This window comes from Diceros bicornis, chromosome 10, assembly GCF_020826845.1.
Source record: "Diceros bicornis minor isolate mBicDic1 chromosome 10, mDicBic1.mat.cur, whole genome shotgun sequence".
Lineage (NCBI taxonomy): Eukaryota > Metazoa > Chordata > Mammalia > Perissodactyla > Rhinocerotidae > Diceros > Diceros bicornis.
In genome coordinates, this window is record NC_080749.1 from 16622871 (window position 1) to 16646576 (window position 23706).

At 33.3% G+C, this 23706-nt stretch overlaps 1 protein-coding gene across 4 annotated transcripts in view; it reads right to left on the minus strand.

Moving 5' to 3' along the window:
- The window catches only part of DPP10 (dipeptidyl peptidase like 10), an 802065-nt gene that overhangs the window by 300357 nt on the left and 478002 nt on the right, over nt 1-23706 (minus strand). For all 4 annotated transcript variants that reach the window (XM_058548842.1, XM_058548839.1, XM_058548841.1 and 1 more), the window contains one exon: nt 17620-17714. In XM_058548842.1, coding sequence (XP_058404825.1) covers nt 17620-17714 — 95 coding nt within the window. The remainder of the gene's footprint in view (nt 1-17619; nt 17715-23706) is intronic.

Genomic DNA, 23706 nt, shown 5'->3' on the forward strand with positions numbered 1-23706 from the left:
AGTTTATAGCAATACAGGCCTATCTCAACAAACAAGAAAAATCTCAAATAAACAATCTAACAACGCACCTAAAGGAACTGGAAAAAGAAGAACAAACAAAGCCCAAAATCAGTAGAAGAAGGGAAATAATAAAAATCAGAGCAGAAATAAACGAAATAGAGACCAAAAAAAAAATAGAAAAAATTAATAAAACCTAGAGCTGGTTCTTTGAAAAGATTAACAAAATTGACAAACCTTTAGCTAGACTTACCAAGAAAAAAAAGAGAGAAGGCACAAATAAGTAAAATCAGAAATGAAAGAGGAGAGGTTACAACAGACACCTCAGAAATACAAAAGATTATAAGAGAATACTATGAAAAGCTATACGCCAACAAATTCGACAATCTGGAAGAAATGGATAAATTCTTAGAATCATACAACCTTCCAAAACTGGATCAAGAAGAAGTGGAGAATTTGAATAGACCAATCACCAGTAAGGAGATCGAAACAGTAATCAAAAACCTCCCCCAAAATAAAAGTCCAGGACTAGACGGATTCCCTGGTGAATTCTACCAAACATTCAAAGAAGACTTAATACCTATCCTTCTCAAACTCTTTCAAAAATTGAGGAAGGGGGAAGCTCCCTAACTCATTCTATAGCCGACATTACCCTGATACCAAAACCAGACAAGGACAACACAAAAAAAGAAAATTACAAGCCATTATCACTGATGAACATTGATGCAAAAATCCTCAAGAAAATACGAGCAAATCGCATGGAACAATACGTTAAAAGGATTATACACCATGATCAAGTGGGATTTATTCCAGGGATGCAGGGATGGTTTAACATTCGCAAATCAATCAATGTGATACACCACATTAATAAAATGAAGAATAAAAATCACATGATCATCTCAATAGATGCAGAGAAAGCCTTTGACAAGATACAGCATCCATTTATGATAAAAACTCTGAATAAAATGGGTATAGAAGGAAAGTACCTCAACATAATAAAGAACATATATGAGAAACCAACAGCTAATATCATCCTCAATGGTGAAAAACTGAAAATTATCCGTCTAAGAACAGGAACCAGACAAGGATGCCCACTGTCACCACTCTTATTTAACATAGTACTGGAAGTCCTAGCCAGAGCAATCAGGCAAGAGAAAGAAATAAAAGGGATCCAAATTGGAAAGGAAGAAGTGAAACTGTCACTATTTGCAGATGACATGATTTTATAATTAGAAAACCCTAAAGAATCCACCAGAAAACTTTTAGAAGTAATAAACGAATATGGGAAAGTTGCAGGATACAAAATCAACATACAAAAATCAGTTGCATTTCTATACACTAACAACGAAGTAGCAGAAAGAGAAATTAAGTATACCATCCCATTTACAATTGCAAAAAAAGAATAAAATACCTAGGAATAAACTTAACCAAAGAGGTGAAAGATCTGTACAGCGAAAACTATAGAACATTTCTGAAAGAAATTGAAGAAGACACAAAGAAATGGGAAGATATTCCATGCTCTTGGATTGCAAGAATTAACACAGTTAAGATGTCCATACTTCCTAAAGCCATCTATAGATTCAATGCAATCCCTATCAAAGTTCCAACAACATTTTTCACAGAAATAGAACAAAGAATCCTAAAATTTATTTGGAACAACAAAAGACCCCTAATAAGAAAAGGAATCCTGAGAAAAAAGAACAAAGCTAGAAGTATCACACTCCCTGATTTCAAAATATACTACAAAGCTATAGTAACCAAAACAGCATGGTACTGGCACAAAAACAGACACACCGATCAATGGAATAGAATCGAAAGCCCAGAAATAAACCCACACATCTATGGACAGCTAATCTTTGACAAAAGAGCCAAAAACATACAATGGAGAAAAGAAAGTCTCTTCAACAAATGGTGTTGGGAAAACTGGATAGCCACATGCAAAAAAGTGAAAGTAGACCCTTACCTTACACCATACACAAAAATTAACTCCAAATGGATTAAAGACTTGAATGTAAGACCTGAAACTGTGAAACTTCTAGAAGAAAACATAGGCAGTACGCTCTTCGACATCGGTCTTAGCAACATCTTTTCAAGCACCATGTCTGACTGGGCAAGAGAAACAATAGAAAAAATAAGCAAATGGGACTACATCAAACTAAAAAGCTTTTGCACAGCAAAGGAAACCATCAACAAAATGAAAAGACAACCTAACAATTGGGAGAAAATATTTGCAAACCATACATCTGATAAAGGCTTAACCTCCAAAAATATAAAGAACTCATGCATCTCAACAACAAAAAAACTACCAACCCAATTAAAAAATGAGCAAAAGACCTGAACAGACATTATTACAAAGAAGATATACAGATGGCCAACAGACACATGAAAAGATGTTCAAAATCATTAACTATCAGGGAAATGCAAATCAAAACTACAATGAGATATCACCTCATGCCCATCAGAATGGCTATAATTAACAAGACAGGAAACAACATGTGTTGGAGAGGATGTGGAGAGAAGCAAACTCTCATACACTGCTGGTGGGAGTGCAAACTGGTGCAGCCACTATGGAAAACAGTATGGAGGTTCCTCAAAAAATCAAGGATAGAACTACCATATGATCCAGCTATTCCACTGCTGGGTATTTATCCAAAGAACTTGAAAACGCCAATGCGTAAAGATACATGCACTCCTGTGTTCATTGCAGCATTATTCACAATAGCCAAGACTTGGAAGCAACCTAAGTGTCCATCAAGGGACGAATGGATAAAGAAGCTGTGGTATATATACACAATGGAATACTACTCAGCCATAAGAAACGATGAAATCCAGTCATTTGTGACAACATGGATGGACATTGAGGGTATTATGCAAAGTGAAATAAGTCAGAGGGAGAAGGTCAAATACCATATGATTTCCTTCATTAAGGAGTAGATAATAACAACAATAAACAAACACATAGAGACAGAGATTGGATTGGTGGTTACCAGAGGGTAAGGAGAGAGGGAGGAGGGTGAATGGGATAATTTGGACCACATGTGTGGTGATCAGTTGTAATTAGTATTTTGGTGGTGAACATGATGTAATCTATGCAGAAATAGAAGTATAATGATGTACACCTGAAATTTATACAACGATATAAACCAATGTTACTGTAATAAACAACAAATTAAAAATAAATAAATTTAAATAACCACATGTGGTTAGTGACTCTCATATTGGATAGTTCAATATACTATTTATATTTTCTAACCATATGTTTTCATTATCTTGGTCTTAAAAATATCAATAGAGATTAAGAAAAATATATATATTCTTAATTATACTATATTTTATTAAAATGTCCATTAAATGTTATTATTTTAAAGGCCACATATAAATTATAGATAGTGGGATACAATCAAGGATAAAAAAGAAGAAAGGTATAGAATTGTAAAAATACTATTAAAAAAAAAGCCCTAGTTTACTCAGCGCTTATAAAAAGAAATGTTTTGTTCCTAGCAAAGAGAATCTACAATGTGAATTTGTTTGCTTTATTTTTTTAGAAAGAATTAATATATAAGGCTATATATAAAGATGTAAGATTATTCTGCGTATCTGTATGAATTATATCTTTATTTACTATTTCTTTTATAAAAAATAGAATGTGACTCTAAGTATTTTTCATCTATAATCAATACCACCATGGTACTGCCTGGATATAATGATGTGCATAAGCTTTTTCATTCTGCTTCAAATATGATTTTACCTTCTCTTTATGTAGAAATACATATTTTATCATAATATATTTTCTTAAATTAGGGTGCAGTTATTCATTTATCTTCGGTATTTTTTCCTCCTTAATATTTTGTTTAAATCAGTGATATAAACAATAGACATTTTTTCAAGGCTTTTTAAAATAGTTGTTAAAGTAAGCTCATTATTCACAATCAACATCAACACCCTAACAAAAATATATTCAGAACATCTGTGCTCTGGATGACATTTTTTTATTTATTTATTTATTTTTATTATTATTATTTTTTTGTGACAAGGACTAGCCCAGAGCTAACATCGCTGCCAATTCTCCCCTTTTTTCTTGAGGAATAGTGGCCCTGAGCTAACATCCGTGCTCATCTTCCTGTACGTTATATGGGATGCCGCCACAGCATGGCTTAACAAGTGGTACATCCGTGCGCGCCTGGGATCCGAACCTGCGAACCCCAGGCCGCCGAAGCGGAGCGCATGCACTTAACTGCTTGCACCACCAGGCCGGCCCTTGAAGGACGTTTTTTAAAGTAGTATAAATAAAAGAGAACCTACTTAAGGATAGTCTAGGAGTTTGAAGGACTGAAAAGATTCATAATGCCAGACTGTATAGCTGATAGAACGTAGGATTTTCATTATAGTCTTTCCTAATTCATGCAGTTATCCTTGACCATTGATTACCCACATTAAGGGTTGTGGAGTTGCAATTATTCAGTTAATACAAGGAGTCTATTACCTAAAAGAAAAAAAAAAAAAGGAAGAAACAAAGAAAATAAAGTATTCAAGACAAAGTCATTTAAGCTAATATTTTTTCACAATGGAAATGAAGTTGTAATTATTTTACAGAGAACATCAATTAAAGTGAGAATAGACATACTTATGTATATTGTACTGGAAAATTCCTTATATTCCTTCCTGTTTTAGTAAAACTGAACGTAGCATATAAAATGCATGTAAGTATCTAATGACAGAAGAGAAAGAGAAAGAAAGAAAAAATTTTTAAAAAATAATGCCTCGAAACTCTTCAATTTGATGAAAAATGTTAATGTACATATTCAAGAACCTCAACTAATTCCAAGGAGAATAAATTTAAAAAGATCTTCACTTTAACACATCATAGTGAAGTTGAGAAAAATCGAAGACAAAGAAAAAAACTTGAAAACAGCAAGAGATAAGTAACATCACATACAAAGGATCCTTGATAAGATTAACAGCTAACTTCTCTTAAGAAGCCATGGATGCCAGAAGACAATCAGGATGACATATGTAGAATATGGGGAAAAAAAGACTGTCAACAAAGAATTCTATATTGAGCTAAACTCACCTTCAAAAATCAAGGAGAAATTAAGCTATTTCTAGATAAACAAAAAGAGAAAGCATTTGTTGGTACCAGACATGTCCTACAAGAAACACTAAAGGAAGTACTTTGGGCTAAAATGAAAGGACACTAGACAGTAACCTGAATCCACCTGAAGAAATAAAATGACCCAGTAAAGGTAACTACAAAGGTATTATGAAAGGCAGCATGAACACACTTTGTAACTCCTTTTGTCTCCTATGTATTTTAAAAGATAGCTCATAAATAATAATTATAAAATTGCATTGATAGAGTTATAATGTATAAAGATATAATGTGTATGACAATAATTGTGTAAAGAAGAGAGAAGTAATGACAATATGTTGGAAAAATTTTTGCATACTATTTCCATCAGGAAAATATACCAGTTATAAACATATAAGCACCTAATGACAAAGCCCTAAAATACATGAAGCAAAAACTGACAGAATTGAAAGGAAAATAATAATAAATAGAGACTTCATGACCCCAATTTCAGTGATGGATAGAACAATTAGACAGAAGATCAACAAGGAAGTAGAAGACTTGCACAACATTATAAAGCAAGAAAATCTGACAGAAAATACTAGAAGAATACATATTCTTATGAGGTGCATATGCAACGTTCTCTAGAATAGACCATATGTTAGGCTATAAAACGAGTCTCAATAAATGTAAAATAATTGAAATCATAGAAAGTATATTCTCTGACCACAATGAAATTAAATTAGAAATCAATAACAAAAGAAAATTTGGGAAATTCAGAAACGTGGATATTAAACAATACTCACTCAAATAAATAAAGAATCAAGGAAGAAATAATAATGTAAATAAGAAAATACTTAGAGAAGAATGAAAATGAAAGTACAAAGTACAAAAATTTATGGGATGGCACTAAAGTAGGGATTAGAGGGAAATTTCTAGTTGTAAATACCTATATAGAGAGAAATAAAGGAAGGAAGGAAGGAAAGAATCTCAAATTAATAACCTAAGCATCCACCTAAAGAAATCAGAAAAAGACCAGAAAACCAACTATAAAGCAAGAAAAAGGAGGAAATAATAAAGATTACAATGGAAATAAATTAAATTAGAATATAAATAACAATAGATAAAACCAACAAAACCAAGAGTTGGTTCTTTGGAAGAAAAAGAAAATCGACAAACCTCTAGCTAGACTGATGAAAAAAAAATGAGATAATTCAAATGACTAAAATCAGGCATGAACCAGAAATCAGGAGGAATCACTACTGACCTTACAGAAATAAAAACATGGTAAGTAATACTATGAAAAAGTGTATTTCAAAAAATTACAATATTTCGGTCAAAAGGATCAATTCTTAGAAAGATATAAACTTTCAAAACTTATTGCAGAAGAAATAGATCATCAGAATAGACCTATAGAGAGTAAAGTGATTAAACTAGTAATCAGAAAACTTCCTTCAAAGAAACACCCATGACCAAATGGCTTCATTGGTGAATTATATCAAACATTTAAAAAAGCGTTAACACCAATCCTTCACAAACTCTTCCACAAAATAAAAGAGGAGGGAACACTTTGCACCCCATTCTATGCGGCCAGTATTATCTTGATAACAAAACTCGACAAACACATCCCTAGAAAAGAAAACTACAGATCAATTTCCCTTATGAATATAAAAGCAAAAATTCTGAAGAAAACACCAATAAACAGAATTCAGCAACATATAAAAGGATTATACACCATGATGATGTGAGATTTATCCCAGAAATACAAGTTTTGTTAAATGTATGAAACTCAATCAACGTAATACATCATATCAATAGGAAAAAAAAAGATTTTTTTTTAAAAAGACATGATCATCTCAATAGATGCAGAAAATGCACTTAACAAACTCCAAATACCTTTCATGATAAGACACTAAACAAACTAGGAATAGAAGGGGAAATCCTCAACCTGATAAAGGGTATCTGTAAAAAAACGCCACAACTAATACCATAGTTAATAGAGAAAGCCTAAATGCTTTCTCCCTAAAATCAGGAACATGACAAGGATGTCTGCTCTCACTACTTCTATTCTACATTGTACTGGAGACTCTCACCAGGGCAATTAGGAAAAAAGAGAGAGAGAAATTCTTTCAAATTGGAAAGAAAGAACTGAAACTACCTCTATTAACAAACAACATGATGTTGTATATGGAAAGCCAACAGCCAATTCAATTTAGGAATCCACTAAAACACAATCTGAACTAATAAACAAGATCAGGAATGTGCTTGGATAAAGGATCAATATACAATAATCAGTTGCATTTCTATACACCGGCCGCAAACAATTATGATGAAAGATGAAATGAAGGAAGCAATTTCATTTATAATACCCATGAAAGAATAAAACACCTATGGATAAATTTAACGAAAAAGTACAAGGTATGTACACTGAAAAATGCAAAACATATTTTTAAGAAATTAAAGAAGATCTAAATAAATTGAAAAAAATTGCATGTTCATGAATCAGAAGGTTTAATTTTGCTGAGATAGTAGTATTTCCCAAATTGATCTACAGAATCAACAAAAATCCCTACCAAAATCCCAGTCTTCCTTTTTTTGAAAAAAACCAGTTGACCTTAAAATTCATATGGAAATACAAGGGACCCAGAATATTCAAAACAATCTTGAAAAAGAAGAATAAAGTTCAAAGACTCACACATTTTGATTTGAAGTCTTATTACAAAGCTACAGTAATCAAGACTGTGTAACACTGGCATAAGGACAGACACATAGATTAATAGAATAGAGTCCAGAAATGAATCCATACATTTGTGGTCAACTGATATTTGACAAGAATGCCAAAAACATTCAGTGGGGAAAGAATTGTTTTTTCAAACAATGTGGCATAGACAATTGGATATTCACGTGCAAAAGAACAAATTTGGACTCCCTACCTCACATCACGCACAAAATTACCTCAAAATGAGTCACAGAACTAAACGTAAGGACAAAAACTATGATACTCTTAGATAAAAAAAACAGGAATAAATTTTCACGATCTTGGGTTAGGCAATAGTTTCTTAGATAAAAAAGTGCGTAAGAAAAAATAAAAAAATAGATAATTTGACGTCATCAAAATTAAAAAATCTTTTGTGCATCAAAGAATGCCATCCAAAAAGCGAAAGGCACCACACTTGGGAGAAAATATTTACAAATTTTATATCTGACAAGAAACTTGCATTTTGGATATATAAAGAACACTTAAAATTCAGCAATAAAAGAAAAAGAGCCCAAATAAAAAACAGGCAAAGCATTTTAACAAAAATATCTCTAAACAAGATATGCAAATGGCCAATAAGCACATGAAAAGATGCCCAACATCATTAGTAAATTAAGGAAATGCAAATCAAAGCCACAATGAGATACCACTTCACACAGACTAGGATGGCTAAAATCAAAAAGGCAGACAAAGGCAAGCATTGACAAGGATGTGAAGAAATTTGGCTCCTCTTCTACTGCTGGTAGGAAGGTAAATAGGTGCATCCCCTTTGGAAAATAATTTCACAGTTCTGCAAAATGCTAAACATAAAGTTACCATATGACCCAGAACTGTCCTCAAGAGTAGAAACATGTCAAGAGGAATGAAAACATGTGCCTACAAAAAACTTGTATACAAATGTTCATAGCAGCATTATTCATAATTGCCCAAAAGTGAAACAACTCAAATATCCATTAACTAATGAATGGATAAACAAAATGTGGTATACTTATACAATGGAATATTATTTAGCGATAAAAAAGAATGAAGTATTGATACTTCCTAAAACATAGATGAACCTTGAACACATTATGCTAAGTGAAAGAAGCCAGTCATAAAAGACCACATTGTATATTTCATTTATTTGAAATACATAGAACACACAAATCCATAGAGACATAAGTAGATTAGTAGTTGCTAGGGGCTATAGAGAGAGAGATATGAATGGAGAAGGACTGCTCATACATACAGGTTTCTTTTGGGGCCGATGAAAATGTTCTAAAATTAGATTGTGATGTTGGTTGCACAACTCTGTGAATATACTAACAACCACTAAACTGTACACTTCGAATGGGTGAAAATTATGAGAAATATATCTCAATAAAGCTGTTACATACGAGAGAGAGAGGAGAGAAAGAGAAAGAAGGAAACTGGAAAAAAATGAAAGTGAAGAATAATGTGATAAAGTCAGAAGTTAGAATGCTCTAATTTCTTTCCTAGTTGTTAAAAGTAAACTTTAATTCAGCTCTGATTTTCCCATTAACCAAAAACAAGAAAAAAATATCAATTACAGGAGTCATTTTACTTAATATATAAATGTCAATTAAGAGATGAATAGATTTTTCAGAAACTAAGGTGTAAGACCATTTCTTTCAACGTCTAGTAAGCAATGAATAAATTTGAGGATGAAATGAAGCTGCTTCTTACATTTATATAAATTTTTAATAAACAAATTAACGATGTTTCAAAAAATAATAAAGATTTGAAGAATCAAGTAATTATTTTCTATCCTTTGATCTTTGCTGAAAATAAATATTATTCGTTTCAGTAATCAGAGCATCTCTTTACTTACTTGCAATCTCATGGGCTCACACCTTTTGTGCATGTGGAAAATAATTATTTTGGTTTATTAATTACTGTGCTTTGTAGTGATTCAAATTTTAGAAGTTAATTAAATCCCCTTTTTATCCTACATTCTTTCATGGGCTTCCCTGAATCAAATATTTACATAAATAACGCTATGTGAGAATGAAAATAAATATGATTAATTCATAAAATGAGCACTAGGTGTCTAATTTGTGCTATGCCATCATTGCTCTAGTCACTGAAGACACAAGTTGACTAAGGCTTGGGTGGCCTCTTCTATTAAGAACGTTATAAACTAGGGAGAATTTCAGTTAAAGATGTAAAAATGTATCAATAACTACTCAATCAAAATATAATCAAAAATTGTCTTTGAATAAGCTTACATATTTCTGTATTTCTAAATCAATAAGGACTTCATTAATTATGTCAACCATCTATTTGATTCTTTTAAAATTAAAGTTTTAATCAAGGAACTTGTCCTAAATAATGCTTGATAGATAGCTCCACTTATTTCCTAAATATGGTTTCATAGATATTTTCATCCAACCATACCCTCAAGCCTGATTTTTGCTCAAGATTCCTCATCTCAATAGTGAACTCCTCTATCCATTAAGTCACACATCCAACATTCCAGGAATTATCCTTGATACCTCCTTTGTAAACTGCCCTCCCTGTACTCATTCTGTTGCTTTCTCTTTACTTTACTTCTTACTATCATTCAAATCTTTTCACTTCTCTCAATCTCCACTGCCACTGCCTAAGTCCATCTTCTTATGATCTCAAGCGTAGGTCACCCCAGTAGTGTCTTTATTTGTACTCTCCTGACCCACACCTTTCAATTTTAATTTATTCTTCAACTTCAACAGAGGGATCTTTGTTTCAAAAAGCAAATCTGATTATCTTTAAAAATCCATTACTATGACTGCATGATCTGGCCCCTGACTATTTTTCCAAACGCATCTGGCTTCCATTTCCTTGTGTGCTCCAGCCACACAGGCATCCTCTCAGTGTTTCTAATGTTCCATGTCTCAAGCTATTCTCACTACTCCCAAGCTCTATTCTTTCCTAGTCAACTTCTCTTCATTCATCTTCATTTCATTAGGGAAGCTTCTTATGACTCCTTCAAAGTAAGTCAGGTCATTACATTACTAATTCTAGCATAGATGCAATATTTTACTTTTAGTTTTTCACTCCCATGCTTCACTTTTATTCTATATCATAGATTGTAAATGCTCATATATCTAATTATTTAATTAGTGCACTCCTCGTTACTAGAACATGAGGTTGTTATGGCCAGGATCCTTCTATTTTCTCACTATCATATCTTGAGCAGCTATAACTCTAGAGACATTCAAGTTGTTTTACTTATACCACTCTTTTCTTTTTTCTCTTTTCCATTCATAGTCTAGTGTTTTCTTCCTAATTAGCCAGTGGTAAAATTATATATATATACATATAGAGAGAGATATATTTAAAATAATATATATATTTTATGTATATGTACATACATATAAACACATGTATATTTAATTCAAGTATCTTTTGTAAAATGTTTAAGTAAGAAATAGACATGGAAACTCTTATGCATAAAATATTAAAGACTTTTAATTTATTTGATATTTTTTAAGAGAGATTTTGAATAGAATACTCATGTAGGTGTATTCGAAGCAACATTAGACCAGGAGTCAAGAAATTTGTACTCTAGTCTCAAGACTAGATGCGTTAAGTCACTTTATTTCTCTAGGTCTCCGTTTCTTTTTATTTAAACTAAAGTGGGAGACAGGGAGAATGCTTTCTAGCTCTATAATGTGATGTCATTATCATTTAATATTTGCTGAAAATTTAACTTCCTTGAATGTTCATATATGTTCCATAAGCAAACTAAAATACTGATTTAATATATTTCTATTGTACTATGAAAATATCTGTACTCTGTAGTGTAGATAGGTTACAAAAGTTCTGCTAATACATGGCAGTCCATCCACAAAGCTGCACTTTGGGTTAGACTAAGGTCTTCTGAAACTCCAGAAGAAGGGGAAAAAAAAAAATCAAACAGATTATATCCATGTGATCAACTTCAAAACCTTTAAATGTCTCTTGAAAATGTATTTTGTTTGCTTAAAGTCTACCATAAATTAATAGAAGAATTTGGGTATTTTATTTTTTTGAATTTCTAATTGGCTAAGACTGGGAGATAGGCAAACATAAAAATTTTGGGAAAGAAAATGAAAGGCAGAAATATTCATCAGATGCTCAAGGGCATATTGAATTCAAGACCCTTGAATTGCTCAAAATGGACTGATTAATCCTATACAATTCAGATCAATGACCTCTCAGGAAGCTAAATTCCCAACAATTGTAGTTAATTGCAATAAATCTGGCTGCCTGTTAGCTCCCATCATCATATCTGACACACACCAAAGCAATTTACACACTCAACCCCAAGGAGACTAAATAAGAATCTTTAAAGAAGTAAATACGGGAATTGTAATAATTTTATTGTACAAATTTAAGAGGATACATCAGAGAAGATTGAAATAAGCTCTTGCTCAAATGGTTAAGTACATGACACCTAAGGAAAAAGTAATATTTATGTCAGTGTTTTATTTCTATCCAAAGGAGACCTTTGGATACATTATTTAGGTAATTTTGGTTTCTCTCAAGGATGACTTATTCAAGAATCTACATAATGATTAATATAGATGTTGATTGGTGGTTTTATTAGTGACAATCAACACTATTGAGGATAAATATGGTTATACCATCTAAGATACTTTGTCCCAATGAATAAACTTGTTAGTGGCATGTGTTTCCTAGATCATTCACAGTGGTAATCTAGAGCGAAACATAACATGGAGTGGTCTCTTTTATAGTCTTTTTCACCTCAGGGGAACTGTATGAAGAACTGTATGGAATTATAGAGTAATCATGTCACACTTGTAAACACATAGAGACAAGAATATTTCTTCCCCCACTTTAAATTAAATTTGTACCTGAGTAGACTTCCAGGGTGAGGATCAGAACTTTTCTTTCTAATTTTCGTGTTTTGACAACCAACACTTTTAAAACTATGCTGGAATTCATTTTCAAATCCATCTAACTTACAAAAAATTTTAAATAAGCTAAATATTCATGGTAGATTCACTGTTTTCTTTCCTAAATGAATAGATATAAAAGAAATATTCCAATCTTTGCTGAAAAATGTATTACTTCATTTCTATTTCCCTGAGTTTACAGAGATGGTATGAATAAAGTTAGATACTTCTTTAATGACTAATTAAATTAGCCATTATTATCTAAATAATCTAAATAAATTAAATAATCTAAATAAATATAATAATCATTTTCTAAATGAATAATATGGATGTAAAAAGTATCTAAATATTCTTAAGGTGAATAGTAAAAATGAAAGAAATATGAATGCATTACAATAATAGGGAGTGCTAATTGCTATCGGTAAGGGGAGAGATATACCCAATATAAAGACAATTAAATTCAATTATTTATAAACAAGGTGCCAATGAAAATATTTATGCTAGCTGGAGTCCCAAGGGGCCATCAGTTTTTAGCCTCTACCTTAAAGAGGATCACCTGCTTCCTGGTCAAAGGAGTTGATACTAGCCAATAAGTGATATTAACTTGTCTGAACAAAAAATGTCTCAATTAGAAGTATCCTCAGAAAATTATAAGAAAATGGGGGTCATACTTTTTAGCCTGTACCTTGCACTATCCAAAGGAGAGAAGTCCAAGGGCAAATGATTCTACTCATGCGTGCTGGTCTTCCTTGTCCATAAAAGGAAGAAACGTGTCTCAAGACAGTGAAGCTGGAAGCCACTACTTAAGATCCTCCCTGACAATTACCCACTGAAGAAACACTGCTTTGATCCCACCTAGAAAAAAACTACCTTCTAATCATCACATGGTTTTCCTTTTGTCTCTGACTAGAATAGGATTTCTCAAACTTGGCACCAGTAACGTTTTCCGCTGGATAATTCTTTGTTGTGAGGAACTGTCTTAAGCATTGTAGAATGTTTAGATTCTCTACTCACTAGATTCGCATGGAAAACTCCTCACCTCCAGCCATAACAATCAAGAATGTCTCTAGAGTTGCCAAATGTCTCCGGATAGCAAAAGAGTTCTACCTGAGAAACGCTAGTCTGGAGAAAGGTTATACTGTACCATCATGCACACAGCCACATGTATAGTATACAGTTCCTGTGATTTCATGATCAATCCGCATTAGTTACAGTATCGACGTCAATCACTACTGGGGTACCGACATATACTGCTAAGGACAGATTTTTAAAAAATAACAAAAATTCTCCATGATTCTAGCCAACATGTGAGGCCACTTGGCAAGTCAGAAATTTCTGATAACCTTTATTTATGTCAAATTTTAAAAGGTGATATTTTGGGAGCCTTTATCCAACAATTCTTTACCTGTTCTAGCACATTTTTTCATAGGACACCTATTCCCTCAAACACGAATCAGAAAATAAGTTCTTTGATTTCATGGTGGTACAAAAAGTTGCATCTATCCTCCCTCCCCCACATACCCAGTGGCAGAACAAATAAAAAATAAACAAATAAAAATACTATGATGGCATGCAAACCAACTGATGCCATCTCCATGCATGATATGTCAATAAATATCCCCTGGTTCTAGTCACCTAACTATTTTGTAATGGCCTAGTAATAGATAGTTGAACCAAAAAATGTGTAGCTAACATTTTCCTTGGGATCATTCTGCAGCCATATGTGAATTTCCTCCCTCTGTTTTAGGCTATTTTTATAGCATGTTTTTAAAAGCTTACCAATTTTCAGAATCAAAGAGATGTAAGATTCTTATCTATCAGTCATCTCTTTCCATATTAGTGCATGCACTCGTTTTTATAACCTTAATGTTTAAGCACATGGCTCGGACCCATGTTTCCAATTCTTTTCTAATTTCAAAAACTGATTTGATGGAACTAATTATGGCTGCTGGTATTTTCTGCCAAGACCACTGATGATATTCAATTTATTGACAGCAGAAAGAGTACAGCTAATACTTATGAAACATTTTCCTTATTATGTCATTGTGAATGAGCTTTTGTTTGAAATAGTTCTGGCTTTAAGAGATAACATTTCCAAACAGTTAGAAATGATTAAGAGCAGTTTTGGGGCTAAATCACTTCTTTCACATAACTCCTCTTCAAAAAGTTATATACCCTTTAATTTCCTCCTTCATTAGAAATCCACCTACCTTCGAACTAAAAGAATGCCTTAAGACAATTATTTTAGAAAAATGATTTGCTTTTATTTTTGACAGCCATGCCCAATATTATTGTTGCTCATAGAGTCTGCTAACCATGATTACATAGCTAAAAGTCCCCACTGTTCATATTTAAAATGTGCTTAAGCAGGGAGATGAAAACGTAGTGTTATCTTAATTTTTAAAATGACAGTCACATTTTAGCAGACTATGTCTTACTAAATAATAGGCCATTCTGTTATTACATTTTTATCAATAATATGTTTATTTTTTCAATTGACTTGGCACACTGTATTACAAAGCTTTTTATAGTGATCTGATCCAATTAATTATGCTTATAATTGATAATCACCCAATGAAAAAACTGCAGTATGAATAAAATTCTTATGCTTTGATAAGAATGGCCTGGGAGAGAAAGTAAATCACATCAAGTAAATCAAGACTTTAGTCTAAGATGAACTTTAAAAACACAACTGTATTTAATAATGCTATCTTGGAGTTGGGAGGCAATGATTAAGTTCTTCTAAAATCATCAGGAATCATGGTAATTTGTATTTTTGTTTGCAGTTTTGGGTTAACTGGTTGCAAATATATGCCACCCCAATCCTTTATCCACCCCACCGCTGCCCCCATTGAATTATGACACCTCTAGGAGTTATAAATTGCTTAATTATCTGTGTTGTGAGATAAATGTCTTCAGGGAGCCTGTGAATCTTAGATCAGTAAATTAGAATATTTGCTAAATATGACTCTGTGGTAATTAAGAGTCATAGCCTACATAGAGGAGAGTAGAAATAGACCTCAAAAGGATTTAAAAAGATTAAGCACAAGCCCAAAGATAAAATGGTATTAATTAGCACATGGAGAAAACTATAATAAGATAAGACGGAAGCGTTGTGAAGTACCAACAAAAGAATTGGGATAATGGAATAATAACCAAACAGTTTTGCTTGTTTTTGTTTCTTTTTTTTTTCATAGAGGCTAAGAAAGCAAGGAATAAATGCTGAAAAAAATACATAATTTGTGAGCAGAGGGAAGAGCTCACGAGCCTGTGTAAGGGAATGATCAGTAAGGAACAGTCAGATAACCAAATATTCCTGTATTGAGTATTTATGTCTAACTTAAATGCGTGGCCACTGGAGGCCTGTGCTCCTCATGATAAAGGAAACAAAATCAAAAATGGATTTAATTTTGTTCCCCAAACTAATTTTATCAAAAGTCAATTCACAATTCACATTTAATCAGCAAACCATTAGCATGCCCACTCATCATTAACAATTCCTGTGTTCTGCCTCCTTTCCTATCTTCTATTGAAGATAGGAAGATAGGCTTCTTTTCCATTGATTTCAGCACCTCTCAATGATTCTATAGCCTCTTTTCTACTATCTCTGAGGACCATCCAATCAAGAAATAACGGATAGTGCTCTATACTGTTTATTGAACTTTTCAGGAGGGTTAATATTGTCTCTTCCAAAGAAATCCATTATTCTTAGAAAGTGAGCAATATGCCTTATACAACCTTGGCATTCCACAAGTGCTCTAAAGAGCTGCATTCAGAGTAGCTGTTCCTCTAATACCTGTGAATTAACCAATTAGTTTAAAAACAAAAATGCCATTATTCTCTGTTACTTAATGACCTAATTGCTAAAGTACATCAGCTGGTCAGTTTATTTTAGCTTAATAGATACATACCTAAATAATCGCTTCATGATTTCAATGACCATTTTTTCTTAATATATAAAAATACTAAACAACAGAAGGTTCCAGTCCACGTCTTCTACCTGGCCATCCCACAACCAACACAAGGACTAAATGTCTATTCCAAATGTACAAGTGGGAATAAGTAAAAAAGGTAGCTGATGATTTGCTCATTGATTTAATTTGTGTAGAAGGTCTTCTGAGGCCTTGTACTGTGTTTTTGTCTGTATCATATGAACTCATCTAACAGGCAATATACTAAACCTTTGATTATATAAAACTGAGCAAATATCTGTGCACTCTTTTTCAGTGGTGTTTGATAGCTAGAATTTGAACATTTGCAACAGCTAATTCATTATCACTTACTCAATAGGTAATCATAGCTAACTCTAACCTTAAGGGGACTGAATTTACCAGCAGGTGTTCATTTTTTTTATAAGAGCAAAATAAATACTTTCAATTATTTGAACATTGTTAGGCTAGGCAATGATTCTGGAGTAGGAAAATGGTACTGATAGAATCCTAAATTATTAAAGTAAAACACAACTACCTCAGCAAAAGACCCGTTTTAGAAAGCCTGCTTTCTGCTTGATCCGGAAAACCATAGCAGAATTAGAAAGAAGTTGGGAACAATGAAAAGTAAAGGGAAGAAAATGTTAATGATAACTTGTGTTAGACTAACCATTTTTTTTTTAAATCTTGGCATTTGTATGACTAATCTTACACAGAAAATATTGGAAGAAATATTCATTCTAAAGAATTATTATTTTTAGAAACGTGCTCATTTACTAAAACGGATAAATGGGAAGAAAATGAAGCAGATGGTCATACAGATATTTTCCATCAATAGATCTACTGATTCTAACGATACTCCAGACTTAACTTTTCACCTGAAATGCTTTGCAAGCGCTGGAGCTGAAGAAAAGAAAGTTATGTACACCTAGAGAGCATTCTAAACAATACTGAAATGCATAAAGTAATTAATTATTCATTACTTACAAAAGTTGTGTTTTCCAATAATAATGTGGTAGCATTTGTTTCTATATTCAGTTTAACGACATGTCCATTCTCGCTTTTATACACCACATCTGTATCTGTAACAACAAAGATATTAACAATAGACAAACACATTGACTAGGTAATATAATAACTGTAGAGGAGAAAATGTGTGTAATAAACAGACACATTAGAACAATCTTTGTTAGCTTTTAATAACCTTTGCAGATTTCTGTACTTGTCTCACATTAATCCTCTTCAGTGATCAGGAAGCCCATCTAGCACATAGTGTATTGTGCAGTGAAAACAGGGTTAGTGAAAGGACCACCAGATTCCTGGTTTATTAAATTGAAATTAATTAAAATATAGGCAATCTGCTGCCTATTCTGAGATGAGAAAGAAGGGACAAAGAGAAGTGCCTCTAGTTTCCAAAGTAAGCTGTTATTGATTAGTGATCTAGTTAAACTTATAATAACGTCTGCCAGTTAACCATAACTCCACACAATTCTAAGGGAAATCATATTGATCCACCCTCGGGAAGACTTTTTCATGTATCCAGTCCTACCACCACTCAATTCCTACTCAACCTCTCCCTCCTTTGGGCTGAGAATTTTGTCTCTGGTATTTTATTTAGCTTGTGTGGTCACAGATCAAAATCTCTGAACTGTTAGTATACTGTTGTGCCTACGTTGTTAACTTTAAGAGAATTATGTCTTCATTTTAAATAATTGCATTGCATCTGGCCAGCTGTAGATTGTATATACTTTAAAGTTAAATTCAGCTATATTCATCAGGAAATTAAATCATCTTAAGAATACCTCAGACTGCAAATATCAACCTGAGGGAAAAGTGCCACAGAGGATACTCACGAGTTAAATATATATATATATATATATATATATATATATAAAAGGGAAGATACCCAAAGAAAATCAGTTGTGTTTTCCTTTTTTTTCTTTTTTTTTACTGAGGAAGATTAGCCCTGAGCTAACAGCTTTGCCAAATCTTCTTCTACTTTGTATGTAGGTCACTGCTACAGCATGGCCAATGAGTGGGGTATGTCCGTGCCCGGGATCTGAACCTGTGAACCTGGGCTGCAGAAGCGGAGCATGCTGAACTCAACCACTAGGACGTAGGGCCAGCCCCTTCCTTTTTTTTTTAAGTGATAATCTCCTTTCTAGTTTTACTCAATTTTAACCTTTTCTGTGATACTGCACCTCCCTAACCCCCTGCCCATCCTTGGAAGAAAGGCAATATCAAAGGGGATTGGGTCCACTATTTATAGTGAACGAAATTATATAAGGTACAGTCTCTCAGAACCTGAATGTCTTCATCTGTGTAATGGTAAACAAGTACTGCATGGTGGGTTATGAGGATTCTTGGAAATGTCTGACATTTTTGGCAAAGCAAGATTTTCTGGTCTGTTCTCTAGTTATTTCAATATTATAAATAGTAACACCTAGAAGTTATATGATGATAAGCAATCAATACCAGAAAAAGTGAAGTTTGTTTTTCTTTAGTGTCTCATTCAGAAGACTGGAGTCCAATGTGACTCTCCTCTTAGTCAAAAATGGCACAAAAGGCCAATAGTGCTTCTTGATCTTAATCACATGGGGGCAGTAACACGTTTGGACTGTGGCCTGGAGGATAGGGAAACACAAATGGTGTTTTATGAAAGAAGAAAAAGAGACAGAAAGATTTCCAAGTTACTATCTGAAGTGGACTGTATGGATTGAAAGATAGTTCGATGATTTTTAAAATTAGGCCTTGTATTACCTTCTGAACCTGTGTTAGTCATTTGGCCTTGCCAGTTGATTCTGGTCTCCTGCCTTTCTGCTCTCAATTAATGCTTGCTCGAATTAATATCCCAACCCCAACCAATCCCTTCTGTTATTTTCCTTGATATTTTCAATTCTGGACCACTTCTTGATATTGACGAACATTACCATCATAGATTAGCAAGAAACGCCAAATAGCACGCCTCAACAAGTCATCCTTATAATATTTTCCCAATAAATTAAGTGAACAAGAATTTTCCCCCTTCTACTACAGCAAGGAGATAAATATAGCAAGAAGCCAGTCAATGGGTCGTTCTCCCAGAGGGCAAGCACACTGCAGAATTCTAAATAGGGATGAAGCCTGTGGGCTTAGGGAGAAAGAAGAGTTTAGAGAGCAATGTTTTATTATAAGTAGTGGTTCCTCTTCATTGGAAGAGATTGAGTAACATATAGCCCCTTAATCTCTTCTAGTAAAAGAAAACCCCAAGCAGGTGATGGGTTGTCTTAGGGGTGGAATAAGGAAAATTAGTTTTTATTTCCTTTAGAACCAAAGTAGAAGAAAGTGAAGATTGTTTGAGAAGATCAAGATTACATTTAATATTTTTTAAAGTAAATTTTGTTGGATAATTATTTAGACTTGAAAAACATCTACAGAGATTTGAGATTTATAAACACTCTTAGATCTACACTCCTGCAAATTTTACCATTAGACTCTCAATGTTGAGTTAGCAGGAGAAATTTTTTTTTAATTCAAGTGTAACTCTCTAGCTTAATATTTAATACAGATTTCTGCATGAATTATTTTAAAAGCATCTAATATCTGCCTTTATTAATTCTCTTTCATTTTTTTCTGGTCTTAAAAATCTGGTCTTCTGGGTCTCATATTTATCATACTTTACTGTTTGATTTATAATCACTGCTGGAATCTCCCAGTTTTGAAACTCCTATTATTGCATTAATAAATGACTCTCTGGAACTATACTTCAAAACTGTCACCTCGTATTTTGTTTAATATCAGGTAATGAAATATGAGTGAATTAGATCAATGAGTAAAGTGCATTAACACAGGAAGATTAAGGTAGAATCATTCTTAAAACACAGTATTATGTGTGTCTATACAGTACTTTGATTAAATAATCTTTCTTCCTTTTCAGCTCATTGAAAGTTAAGAGCCAATTATCCTAAACACATATTCAATTTAGTCAGTTTTTCAGAAGAAAAGGTGTGACAAGATAGAATCACTGTCTAGCCTCTGCATCCTGAGCTTCAGAAATGTATTTTTAGTGTCTGTCCTCCTAAATGATTATCCCTGTCATTTCTGTCCAATCCCTTTCTCCATGATGTGTCTAACAAAAGGGAAAATATCCTAGTTTAAGATCTTTCAGGTAAATGCAACCTTTTATTCCACACCCCTTCCACACAAAGCAGCTAGCAGAGCACTTCACATTACAGTTCAGTTCCCAATTTGCTATTGAAATTGAGAACAAGGCCTCCGCATCCACCTCAATCGTCAGGACCAAGAACCAAAGCAGCCTACATCCGTAAGATTTTACTTTTAGTTCTTGCCCATAAAGATAAGGCTGTAAATCAGTATAAAAACTTAATCTTTTTTTCAGGAACTTTCTGAAAATTAATTTAACTGAACCATAAGCTCCTACAACTGGGCAAATTTCTTAATCATAAAACAGCTGTTTACTTAAGACACTTCAAGATGCTTGCCTCTCTGTGTCCACCAATCCTGAACAATCTAAACGATCTAAACAATACCTGTCTAAGCAAAGACATCCTTCAAAGCTCAGCTCTGAGCTTTAATTTTTTTTTCCAGCTGCTATTCTATGAGTGATCCTTTCCACTCATACCTTCCTATATCGATTCTTAAACTTTCAAACTCAAGTCCTGACCTCTCCATATGCAAATTTTATATTTGCATTTCTATGCTAGATCACATAAATGTCTTACAGATACATAAAACTCAGTAGATTAAAATTAAACTCCTTATACTTTTGACTACACCTTCCCTATACTTTTGACTACACCTTCCCTCAAAGTTCCATATATATACACACACACACATACTTACGTTCATTATATCTCCTCTATCTCTTCATCTCCTATATTAATATTGTTTTTTATAACCTCTCACTTGGAAGACTGTTTTAGTTTTTTAAGCGTTCTCTATGCGTCTAGTTTATTCTCATCACACAGCATAACATATTCCACACAACACTTCGTATTCTCTCACATGCTCCAGAAAGACTCATGGCTTCCTAATAATAAAGTATAAAATCAAAGTCTGGCATTTATGTTTCTCACTGTGTGGCTTCAACGTATATTTCCATAGTTATTATCTCCTGATACTCTATAAAATAGCCCAGGCCACCTGTTGTTCACAGTTGTCTACGTATCTCATACTTCACTTCCACTCAATTTTGCTTATGATGCCCACTAACAAATGGCCAGGTACTGTTCAGATTTTTCATCTTTTTCAAAGCATTATTAAATTCCCAAGACTTCTAAAGTCCTCACTCAATCTCTCTCTTTTCTGAACTCCTATACCAGTCATTTAATATTTAATCATACAATTTCTTTCAAAAATTTTACTGTCTATTTTTATTTAGTTTTGATGTGTTTGTTTTGGGTTTTCATTTACTTTATAAACTCAAGAAAGGGCTTACTTCTTGTTCCTTTCAGAATTGAAACTATCCACACCCACACGTCTTACTGTCTACATTAACGTGAGTTTACTATTTAACTGTCTGCATTAATATGACTTTAATATTTCAGGAAATTCTTGCTAGGAAGATGAGGTTGCAAATAACTTCATTTTTCTCAGGAACTTTCTGAAAACCCATTTACTTGAAAAATAGACTACTCAACTAATGCTCACTAAAGTAAATATCGCTTTTTCAGAACGATACATAGCTCAGCCAAATGACTGTGTACTATTCAAGAGCCTCTTGCAAACCCCCACCTCCCAAAATTCACCAATCCTAAACTCTTACAACACAAACTTCACGCAATCCTAATCAACACTGCTTATTGAGAGACCTGTCAAACTAGATCCCAAAAACCTCATAAACATCTCTCCTTGCCCTTCCTTTCCCATGCAGTGCTCACTCTTGGTCAAGACAGTGACCTTCTTTACCAAAGTGAGCAATGAACTCAGCTGTGCTTTATGATGTTTATCAGGTTATTTGATGGTATTTTGGGGGGTACCAGCATTCAGCAGTTCGTAACTTCTATAGTATATAATAGGACACCTATCCCATCAAAGGAGCTCAACAAATATTTTTCTCTGCTACAAGATTAAGTCTTTTCACCACATTTATCATTCATATTTCATTTTTTTACTGTTATAATTTTATTTAGAAATACATTTAGCACTATTGACAAAGACTCCCTCCTTGACCAAAATTGAATCAGGCTCTTCTGATCCCTCTTCTTGACTAGGCCTCCACTCTGGCCCACCTTTAGCAAGAATTCTGCTACGTCAGTTTAGTGAGAATCCCCCTACCCTTGATGTGTCCTCTTAGTGATTTTCCATCCACTGTTCCCCTCACTCTGCTCCTTGGCTACGAATCCCCCCCAGGTATCTGTGCTGTATTCAGAGCTGAGTTCAGTCTCTCTCCCTCTATTGCAATAGTCACCTCTACTATAACAGTCTTGAATGAAATCTTCCTTACTATTTTAACAATGTCAGAATAACTTTTCTTTAACACAAGCTTGCAAATCTAAACCTAGATAATCTACTTTCATAATATTCTGGTGGTGAAATATAAATTATATTACAAACCAGCATAAATTAACCAATGCTGATTAAATTAATATAAATTATGAGTGATCAATTTTAATAATTTAATTAAAATATAAAATAGTTAATATAATTTTAATAATTTAATATAATGAGTTATGTTAAATTATATATATATATATATATATATATATATAAACTATATAGAGAGCTATAGGTAGAGATAAAGAGAGAGACAGAGTTAATTTAGTTTGCTAGACCGGGGATTGGCAAACTCTGGCTATGGCTGTGGGCCGAATTTGGGCCACAGCCATGTTTATTTATTTATTCATTTACATATTGTCTATGGCTGCTTTTGCACTACAATGGCAGATTTCAGTAGCTGCACCAGAGACCACATGGCTCACAAAGCCTAAAATATTTACTCTCTTGTCCTTTAAAAAAAAAGTTTACTGACATCTGTGTTACACTATTAATTGTTTGCTTCATTCAGAGAACATATTTTTTACTTACTATACTTATAAATGTTAGTTTAGTCAGTGATCACTGCTATGTCACTAG